The 11,117-nt window shown below is 51.5% G+C and overlaps 3 protein-coding genes across 3 annotated transcripts; all 3 read left to right on the top strand.

The window, feature by feature from the left end:
• Positions 1-555: 555 nt before the first annotated feature.
• On the top strand, positions 556-4,311 carry ALTATR162_LOCUS2168 (uncharacterized protein; the record flags this gene model as incomplete). Its single annotated transcript, XM_043309770.1, has 8 exons — positions 556-624; positions 676-2,390; positions 2,436-2,529; positions 2,585-2,853; positions 2,903-3,665; positions 3,714-3,872; positions 3,922-4,064; positions 4,113-4,311. 8 exons carry the CDS (start codon positions 556-558, stop codon positions 4,309-4,311), a joined length of 3,411 nt encoding a protein of 1,136 aa, XP_043165705.1.
• Positions 4,312-4,913: 602 nt separating this feature from the next.
• Positions 4,914-7,780, top strand: ALTATR162_LOCUS2167 (uncharacterized protein; the record flags this gene model as incomplete). The annotated part of the gene is made up of 3 exons (XM_043309769.1): positions 4,914-5,201; positions 5,272-7,209; positions 7,259-7,780. The coding sequence occupies 3 exons, from the start codon at positions 4,914-4,916 to the stop codon at positions 7,778-7,780; spliced, it is 2,748 nt and encodes a 915-aa protein (XP_043165704.1).
• A 571-nt stretch (positions 7,781-8,351) lies between these two features.
• Positions 8,352-11,117, top strand: ALTATR162_LOCUS2166 (uncharacterized protein; the record flags this gene model as incomplete). Its single annotated transcript, XM_043309768.1, has 1 exon — positions 8,352-11,117. One exon carries the CDS (start codon positions 8,352-8,354, stop codon positions 11,115-11,117), a length of 2,766 nt encoding a protein of 921 aa, XP_043165703.1.

The following is an 11,117-nucleotide window of genomic DNA, read 5'->3' as shown; positions in this document are numbered from 1 at the left end:
CCATGTCTGAATGTTGAAGTGTGATGTGGAGATGTGGGCTGAGTGCATGGTCGTAGTGGGTGGCGTCCTATTCAACGATAGGCACTTTGAATACACCCAGATAACTTGTGGTCTAGAGTATATGCAGCTTCCTATGTGTATAATACAAGTCACTGTAGCACCATGATGTCACACTACGTTCTGAAGTTAGCTGGAATGAGATTGCACCGAGGTAATCACGCGTTGACGCGGTATCACGTGTCAGCATCAAATGTCGTAGAGTTGAATCGTGTTGAATTGTGCCCAATCGCTAACCCAAAACTGTTCTACGGTTTTCCCCTATGTGATTTTCCTTCCGACTCCACTTGTTCCCGACTTTAAGTTGTTTCTGAGAACTCATAGTACCGTGGGGGTGTGGAATTGGCAGGCACTGCGCTGATACTAGCGCGGTTCCTGAACGGTTCAGCGGGGAAGGAGCGCGTTCCGAATTACCTCACTCGCAAACACTCAGCAAACCCCCCTCCAGCCCGATCGCGTTCCTCAACCCTCTCGCTCGCCTCTATAGCGACCGCAGTCATGTTTGCGAAGCGGCCCCGCGCTTTCACAGATGGGCTTGATCCTAGCGGCATAGGCAGCAATAGTCGCGTACGTCGATTGTCTAGAGCCAGCACGAACACATATGCTAACATCGCCTAGAACAAGCGACTCCGACAATCTGAATCCGAAGACAGCGACCAGTCCTCAGACGACGAACGATCCAACGCGGCAAGCGGCAGCGAATCTCCCGATGACGAAGGCGAACAAACCCGCGAACATGAGATATGGGCAACACAGCAGGTGCAGAAAGAACGTCAGGCGACTGCAAACCGGCAAAATGAGGCAACCGACTCTGGAATCATTGAAGAAGTTCAGTGCATCAACTTCATGTGCCACGAACATCTGACCGTAACCTTGGGACCTCTGATCAACTTCATCATCGGACACAACGGCAGTGGCAAGAGCGCAGTGCTCACAGCTCTCCAAATTTGCCTGGGTGGAAAAGCTACGGCCACGAATCGCGCTCAGAACCTCAAGAGCCTCATCAAGGAGGGCAAGGATCACGCTTCTGTGACTGTTAAGATCAAGAACCAAGGGCCACTCGCTTACAAACCTGCGCAGTACGGCGACTCGATCATCGTCGAACGGCACTTCAGTAGATCTGGCACCTCGGGGTTCAAGCTCAAGAATGTAAACAACAAACTTGTCACAAACAAGAAAGCTGAGCTTGAAGATATCCTGGACGCGTTCTCTATGCAGATTGACAACCCAATGAACGTCCTAACACAAGACATGGCAAGACAGTTTCTGAACCACTCGACACCGAAGGACAAGTACAAATTCTTCCTCCAGGGTACGCAGCTCGAGAACCTAAACAGAGATTATCAGCAGATTGAACAGTCCCTGGAAGTGATGAATGCGAGAGCGGAAGTCAAGGAAGCCGACCTCAGCGTCCTGAGAAACGAGATGGAAGTGCTGGCGAGAAAAGCTAAACGGGCGGCAAGTCTACAGACTATGCGAGACAAGGAAGCGGAGCTCGCCAGACAAGCAGCGTGGGCGACTGTCCGGGAGCAGGAACAAGAGGTGGAGAACAATTTAAAAGAAATTGCGAAGTGCGATGGAGTCATACAAACACTACAGGGACAGGTGGAGGAGGCAGCAGAGCGCTATGAGCGGGCTGATCAAGCCTGTGAAGCCGTTAAACAAAACATCACCGACATCGCAGCTGAGTTGGAACCTGCAGAGCAATTGTCACTTGAGGCTAAAGCAAAGTTCCAAGAGGTCAAAGCGAAACTCCAGCAGCTACAGCCTGATGAGCGGAATGCTCAGAGTGAGTTGAGAGCAAAAAAGACGAAAGTGCAAAAGCTGGAAGCAGAGATCGAGCAATACCGACAACGACAGGCTGAAGCGGACAATGGTCGTCATGCCGAAAAGGTCTGGGAACGTGACGAAGCCAAAGTTCAATGCGACAATTCCAGGGCGGCATTCGAGGCCCATGATACTGGCCTTCCAGCCCTGCAGGAGCAGCTTAAGGAAGCCCAGAAGGAGCAGAACGAAACCGACAAAAAAGTAGAGAATGCGCAGACGGACATCAGACGCATCAGAGAGACAATCACAAAACTGCGGGGAGGCCAGAGCAATTGGATCGATGCGTACCCAAATCCCAGAAAGCTGAGCGAGTTACTTAATGCGATCAAGTCTGAGCGCAGATTCAGAGAACCACCAGTGGGGCCTCTCGGTCGTCATGTCAAGTTGATGGAGTCCAAATGGGGTCGTATCTTAGAAAAGCAGTTCGGTCAAGCTTTGAACGGGTTTGTCGTCACTAGCAAGCAAGATTTCAATACACTGTCGGCCCTGATGAACAGGATTGGCTGGTGCGTGTCTACCTCCCGTTTCACCAACGAAGCTAACAATGTTAGGTCTGCTCCAATATACATTGGCAACAAGGCGCGCATCAACACCAGGGAGGATGAGCCTCCGAGTGAGCTCATGACATGGATGAGAGCACTTACAGTAAGCACAGTCTATGCATAAATTGTTTGAAAACATGTAACTAACCAGCACCTAGATTGGCGAAGACCTTGTCCGAAACCAGTTTATCATCAATCAGTCGATCGAGCAGACTGTGCTCATCGAGGACATGAAGGAAGGTGCCCAATTCATGAATGCCCGCGGGCCGTCGACTTCGAAAGTTAGGATGTGCTTTACGTTTGCAGACGGCGACACTCGAAAAGGTCGCGTCTTCAACTACACCAACAACGGAGGTATCAACAACAGTCCGATTGCGGAATACTCCGGACCTCTACGTATGCAGGTAGACATGGATGCTCAGATCAAGTGCGTATAGTGCTTCATACGTCGAAACATGTGCTGACTGAACAAACAGGGATGACGAGGAACGTCTCGCTAAGGCTCAGAGAGAACTTCAGGCTCTTGAGCAGTTGTCCAGTGAACGGCGTGGTAAGGTCAACACATGCAAGGCTCAGATCCGAGACCACGAACGCCAAAAGAAAGAACTTCAAATTGCTCTCCAACGTGCTTCCAATGAATTGGACCGGCTTGAACATGAATTGGATAAAGCAACCCCCGATGCAGCAGCTATCCAGGTGCGCGAGGCAGAGCTCGCAAATGCAGAAGAAGAACTCAAGAACTGTGAGAATGTTTTCGAAGATTTGCAAATGCAAAAGTTTCAGTTTAATGACGAGAACCGCGCCAACAAACGGGAGATGGATGAAACACAAAAACATGTCGCTACTCTTCAGTTCCGCCTCGAGAAGGCGCACTCGACGGTTCGAAAAATGCAGAGCACACGAGAAGAACAGCTCAAGCTCAAGAACGACGCGATAGATCAAGTCGCCAAAGCTGAAGACTTCAAGAAGCAGTGGCAAGCAGAGCTTGCAGACCAACAGGCATTGCTGGAAGAAGTGATTGATGGTGCGAAGACTATCTGCGAAGAGCGTGTCTTTGTCCCTCTTGACAAAACATCTGACAAGCTTCAAGAGGCGATGGCTAGGATGGAGAAAACAAGGAAAGAAACGGAAAGAGAACTCGGTGGATCGCAGCTGGACCTTACTCGGGCGGCAAGCGAAGCGAAGCAGAAGCACCACGATGCAATGCAGGAGTTTGAGGACATCAGAAGCCTACGTAATGTAAGTATGGTCGCACGTATGATTTCGACTCTTGCTAACGTGGTACAGCAACTCATTACTACCTTGAACAACCGACGCAATCGGTGGAAGCAATTTAGGTCCGGTATTTCCGTTCGGGCGCGAGTCACGTTCAACTATTTGCTGAGCGAGCGCAAATTCAGAGGGACGCTTAGTATCGACCATAATAAGGGTCTTCTTGACATTCATGTAAGTATGAATACTAACCTGACGCCGCACAATGTGCTAAATTTGTAAGGTTCAACCGGATATCATGGAGCGAAGCGGGGACGGGAGGCAGACCAAGACGCTCTCTGGAGGGGAGAAATCGTATTCTACCGTGTGTCTTCTGCTCTCATTATGGGATGCAATGGGTTCGCCCATTCGCTGCCTCGACGAATTGTAAGTTCTCCAACGTCTCCCTTTTTCTGCACCAGCTGATTGTCCCAGTGACGTCTTCATGGACAGTGTCAACCGCGAGAGGAGTTTGCACATGATCATCCAAGCTGCTCGCCGCTCGATCGGTCGACAATTCATCTTCATTACCCCGCAGTCGATGAGTAACGTCACCCAAACCTCAGACGTTAAGATCATCAAGATGTCGGACCCGGAGCGTGGACAAACGGCACTGAACGTGCAACGTAGTTGAAATACCCCTGGGACATGGCGTTGATTTGTTGAGCATTTTGTCGGCGTTGTTATGTGGGACCGCCGATCATGGAGTTTGTGTATGGTTATACCCGCTCGTAAAGTGAACATTGATTTCATGGCCAGATGTATACATGTATAGTACCATGGTCTTAGTGCTGATGTGCAGACGCAAGACTTGGTTGTCTCCACAGTTCCATACACACCCGCAGTGGCTGGGTGCGAGTACGATCAGTATCACGAAATATACAAGTCCGAGTTTGCTATCTGAAGAACCTGGATGTGTTGACTCATATGAAGCTGCCTGTAGGACGTGTCAGTTGCATTTGCCGCGCAAAGCGTAGTTGCGGCGTAAGCGGCCGGGGCGGTTGTACAGGGAACGGAGTGGGTATGCAAAAGGTAAGGCGGATGTGCACCAGGATCCAGGGTCTCTTGGCCAACCACGTCGATTGAGAGGTCTGATACAACACTTGCACTCGACGGCTCGCTGGCAAACCTTGGGCACATGTAAGAACCGTATTATCGTGCTGTTCCCGCACTTGGCTTCCAACCTTCCTCCGGGAGCCTATATGCCCCCACGAAGTGTCGGTCCCACGCAACATCATGGCCGACTCCCCACCCTCAACACCCGACACTCCACGAACTGCGTCGCCGCTACCTTCCGAGAGAGACCTTGCCCGCTCCTTTTCGCCCTCGCTGGACGATGCGCATACCGCCGAGATGCAAGCTCACGCTGAGGGAGTCTGGACGAGTGCCCCAGCGCCGAGTATGGTGAATGCGACGGGATCGGCTGAGCAGGGCGTAGAACCAAAAGGGAAGGAAAAGGCTACAAAGGGGCCGCTGAAGTTGCTGGACCTGCCTATGGATATCTTGAAAGAGATTATACACCAGGTGAGTAGGGGCGGCTTACGCGCAGCGCCCTGCCATGCGGCACGGTAGATGCTGACCAGCAACTCAACAGCTTCCACACACGAACGACCTCACATCGCTCTGCCTCTGCCACTCGGCCCTCCATCGACTCACCATTCCATGCATATACTCGCGTTTCGACATCGTATGGCCCGACGAGAGCACCCACAACGAGCCTCGCGCCGGCGTGGACGCTCTCACATATGGGCTGGCAACACTGGTCATGGGTGATGACTGCTTTCCTCACCAGAACCGACTACGACTACAGGGGCAGACGCCACATTCCATACTGAGGACCGCCGCAAACCCATACCCTGTTCCGCAGCGGCGGTTTGGCAACTACTACGGACAGTTTACAAAGAAGTTCTCCCTTGGCAATGGACCGCAAGCATGGGTTCAGGAGTACATGATCACAAAGGAAGGCGGAAAAATGTTGGGAACCTTGGTAGCGCTCGCCATTGCGCGTATGGTCAACCTCGAGACGTTCGTATGGGACATGCCTACGGGTGTGCTTCGCGATGTCTGGCTCGCCTTGTCAAGCCTCGCGCACCGCAGTGATGGGGAGGAATGCCGTCTAGACCGGCTCTGGATACGCTGGCATGATAACACAATCGACGCGCCAATCCCTCCGCCCGCACCACCTATGATACTTAACAACCAGAATTTACCTCCGCCTCCGAACACCACGCATCCAAGCGGGCTTGGCACCGTGCAAGCCCCCGTTGTTGTGGTACCTCCGTACGCACCGAGTAGCATGTCTGCGCTAGATCGAGTCGAACATCCTACCTTTTCTGCCATACCTGCGCTGAAGAGCTTAAGTGTCTTGGATATCGACGAACTGCCATACCTCGATGAGATGAGCATCCTGATCGCAAGGTCTCAGAAGAAGCTACGCGAACTAAGGATTGGCATAGCTGCTCACGCACAGCAAAGGGACTGGGTGACCGTTTGGGAAGGTGAGGGTCTGCAGCAAGTAGACTACAACGTTGCAACGACGGCAGCATCCTCAATAGGAGAGAAGAGGCTAGGAGGTGTTCTGGGCATTCTCGTTGGTCGCATACATAACATGCGTCACTCAGAAGAGTCTCCGTCCCAGAAGCCCGGCGCTACTGGGGTCACAGAGCGATCAGTGGAAGCAACGCCAGCCAAGTCAGCCGCATCCCTGCCCCTGCCATCCATAGCCTCGCTCTCGTTACAAGAACGCGACCCGGAACAGGATGTAGACCATTTTGGTAACCCGATGGAGGACAACTCCATAACGGAGGGTGCCAGTCTGTTCAGCGATAACCAGCCGATCAGTGCCGAACATACTACACAAACTTCCAGCACGGCGAAATCGGCTATGAAGACGCATGCAGCGTCTCCGTTTCGTGGCGAGGCCACCAAATCAAAAGATGAGCCCCTACTGACTGGCAAACTGAAGCTAGAAGTCTTGGAACTCGAACGCGTTCCGCTATCCGTCCCTGTTCTTCGCAGAGCCTTCGATTGGTCGATTTTATCAACATTGACCCTTCTTCACTGCAGCAACCACGAACAACTGTGGAAAATATTACGGAGGACATATACCCCTCGTCCCCCTTACCCCGGCTCACCGTCTTCATCCAAAGCGTACAAGGCGTCTTACACTCTTCGAACAGAGTACCAACTCAACCTCAAGCGGATTCACACTAACACCGTGTCTCCTTCGCTGATCACCTTCCTTAAAGAGACACTGGCGCCTAATAGTCTCGAAGTGCTCTTCCTCCAGGAAGGTCGTTCGTACTCGTCTACGGTGACAGTAGATGCGATCTACAAAGGGCCATTGAAGAGACACCGAGGTAGTCTGAAGAAGTTGATGATTGACAGTGGTGAGAAAGGACCAGACGGACATACGACTACTAGCTCAAGGTGGAGACGATGGATGCTGAACCGCGAGATTCTGACATACATAACAAGCGGTCGTATGAACAGTCTACGAGAGCTCGCAGTGTCTATCGACTACAAGGATTGGGTATGTTGCACATTATTACAAGTTGGCCTTGTTTGACTAACGTTTGTAGCACCACTTTCTCCAACGTCTTCCGTATATCCCTCACATTCGCTCTCTTTACATTCCTTTCATCGCGGACCACGCACATGGCAGCAACATTGATCCACGCGAGCTCGCCTACCAAATTCTCGATATCGTGCACTTGCGACCGGAGATCGAGCTCTGCTACATGGGTCTATCTACTAAGTGCTTCGAGATTCTGGAGAACCGGCCATCGAACTACGACCTACGACATGATGGCATGCACGCTGATGGCAGCGGCTCTGCCTACGCAACACATGATCCTATGCTATCTGACGACGAAAGCGAAGCCACAGAAGATGAAGATGACGATGACATGGACGAAGGCGCTATGCCACCTGGTGGTGACGATACAGAGAGCGAAGCGAGCGACGAAGTGGATGTAGAAAGCGACGACGAATCATTTGTGCAAGATTCGCAGAGAGGTCCTAAGCTACGTGTTCGAGAGATACTTTTTTACGAAGAACGAGTCGAGGCATTCAGAAGGCGACATGGCGTACTGAGGCCTTAAGATGATGGGAATGATACGACAGGTATGGTGTTATATAGTGTCACTGCAGCATTTTCTGTATGCATGGAATGGAGCTTGGAAGGGAACGGAGTAGGATGGCGTATATGGTAGATATCCTTGATAGTTTTTCATCAGGTATGCGGTCTCGGGACCTGGGATTTTTTGTGCACGAGGCTGTACTATGGCTTGTCGATGGATGTGTTTCAACACAATGTAGTATTAGACATCAGAAACTTAGTGCCATTTAAGAGAAGCTTTAATGGTAGCAGCCAAAGTGACAATGTCTTTATAATGCGCACCTTCCATGTACGCAAGAATATTCTTGAGGTGACGATCACCCCACGTGAATACGCGTTGTAAGTGGCCCGAGCTTGATTGGAGGTGATCGCGACTGTGACATGCGCGAACAAACAGCACAACAGCCCCAAAGCCCAACAATGAGAAGACTTGCGGTGTTGGCGTATTTGATGTCCGAACTCCCATCGCTCACACGCCTATGAAGTCTCCCAGATCATCACGACCCCGAACATAAACAGTCACATAGTGGGGCTCCGCAGCACCTCCGTCCGCCATGGACCATTCGACCCTGGTCTTCGCGTCCGTCTTTCCAGTCCTCTCCTTCTCTCACAGCACGCCGACGCCGGTTGCGACACCGGATCTGGGACACACAGCGCCAGGCACCTCGTTCGGGAGTCCATATGCTCTAAGAAACGCTGAGAGCCGAACACCAGCGCAAGCACATGGGCAGGGCCAACACAGAGCAGTCAAGCGCAACATAGCATGGAGTTGCGCGACACGATTTCTGAGTTTACCAAAGGATGTCAATTTTGCTCCCAGAATACAAAAGAACAGAGAGATTGAAGAAGCTCTGAGCTTCTTATTGAATGGAGAAGGCAAAAGCGACGACGGGAAGGAGGAGACTCTAGTTGAGTGGTATACGAACGAATGCAGACTACACTTTGCGAATCATGTCCGGCCAGGGCTAGAGAATTTGTGGCGGGATGAGATTGAGTTCCAACGGGCCTGGGATATCCTCGATGAAACACAGCGCATTCTCGAGCAGGTGCAGAACGTGTATCTCCAACCCTTCACCGAACATCTGCTCCCTCTCATACAGCAGAACGCCGGTAACACGACCCTTCGACCGAGTAGGCCTACACAGATCGCCGACTCAGATACCACAAGTGCAGCGGATTGGAAGTTCCGTCGAGATTTACAGGCTGTCTTTGCGCATTGTCTGCCGCTACGACGGTACGGGAAGACGTTGAGCTATGTTCTATACGATGCAGGATGTCGATTATTTCGCATATACACCCGAAACGATGGCATGCAGCCGAGTACTACACCTGAAAAGACACAAGAGTTTAGGAAGCGAATGACCATGCTGCTACAAAGCCTGGAGCGCGTCGGGCTCGGTGGCGATAGCGCACAGAAGGCTTTCGCGCATGCGATGAACAAGCTGCTCGACTCCTTCATTACAAGCCACTACTTGAAGGTAGATTGGTATTCGAACAAGTCAATTGTGCCACAGTTAAGATTGTGGATTCGTGATGGCTTCTGTCCGCTTGTCGAGCTGGTACTGGAATGTCTGCGGTGCGAGCAGAGTAGTATTCTACCTACCGAACTGGGTTCATGGCAAGAGATGGCGCTGGGTAGGCTGGGGCGAGCAAGAGTCGATAACTTGTTCGATTTTGTCATCAACTGGGACAAGAGTCTAGGTGCCATTCTGGACATCAAAGAGTATCTACGGACTTCAAACGCGAAGCAGTATCTTACTGCGAGCTTTTCCCAGCAGGTATCGAGGCGGCTGTTACATCCTGGAGCCACGACGACTTACATACTGAACGTCTACATATCCATTATTCGCTCATTTCATGAGCTAGAACCTAAAGGCGTACTGCTCGAGCGTGTAGCTAGACCGATCAGGCGGTACCTGAAGGAGCGAGAAGACACAGCGCGTATCATCATATCAAGTCTGCTGACTGATCTGAGCGACGAGACGGGGAGTAAATTCTCATCGAACAGCGAGCTCTCGTACGAAATTGCCTGTGAGATGGGAAAGCCATTCGCAAACTATGGACAGGATACTGATGAGGAGCTCAACTGGAATGATATGAACTGGCAGCCGCTACCGCAAGACGCATCACCAGACTACAAGAAGTCGAAGGTTGAGGATGTGATATGGTTCTTGTTAACACTTTGGGAGCGAGAGGACTTTATCAACGAGCTGAAGAACATTTACGGAGACCATTTGCTCAGATGCCAAGACCCCGAGTATGAGAAGGAGATCCGACTGTTGGAGCTCATCAAAGTGCGTTTGGGTGACGATAAGCTACAAGCTTGCGAAGTCATGCTGCGAGACGTTCTGGAATCGAAGCGTATCAACGGTACTATTCGCACAACAATAAACCTACCAACTGCAACGTCGCTTGTCACACCAGATCACCGTAGCAGAGAGCCTCAAACACCAGACGGCCGAAATCCGCGGACACCCCAACCTCGCAGACCCACACGATCGACTCGGAATGTCACTCCTTCTGCCCCCAGCGCCACAACACCCACTGGTCCTACGCTCAATGCACAGATTCTATCATCATTTTTCTGGCCCCAACTTCGCGACGACACGTTCCGTGTACCTGCACAAATTGATGCACTACAGAAGGAATACGAGTCACGTTTCGAGCGTATCAAGGGTATGCGCAAGCTGCGGTGGATGAATGCCCTAGGAGATGGCTCCATAACCCTCACATTCGATGACCGCACTGAGGACTTTGACCATCTCACACCCTGGCAAGTTAGTGTAATTTACGCCTTCCAACCTCAACCCGACGAGGAAGCAAAACATGCAGACAAAGGCGGCGAAGGTATAACACGCAGCGTATCCCAACTAGAAGAAATGCTCGAAATGGACGAAAGCCTTGTCCACCAGGCGCTCTCCTTCTGGGTTGGCAAATCCGTCCTCCGCTTCCACGCCCCATCCACCTACTCCATTATTGAGTCCCTCCCCAAACCCACATCTAAAACCGGTGCTCACGACGCCCACGCAGCGGCTGCAGCAGAGGAATTAGCTACCATTCAAGCCAACGCCACGAATAACACTGTCAAATCCCAAAGCGAAATGCTGGAAGAGAAGAAGGATGTCTACACGGCTTTCATACTGGGTATGCTGACGAACCAGGGTAACATGAATGTGGGTCGCATTGCCATGATGATGCGAATGATGGTTCAAGGCGGATTCCCATTCGGACCCGAGGAAGTGAAAAAGCTGTTAGGCGACTTAGAAGTAGATGGCAAGGTCGTCGGCATGGGTGGTGATGTCTGGAGCATCAGGAAGTGA

The sequence above is a fragment of the Alternaria atra genome (assembly GCF_907166805.1).
Source record: "Alternaria atra isolate CS162 genome assembly, contig: 21, whole genome shotgun sequence".
In the NCBI taxonomy this organism is placed as follows: domain Eukaryota; kingdom Fungi; phylum Ascomycota; class Dothideomycetes; order Pleosporales; family Pleosporaceae; genus Alternaria; species Alternaria atra.
The sequence above is the reverse complement of the archived record's forward strand: the minus strand, read 5'-3'. Positions and strand labels throughout refer to the sequence as shown.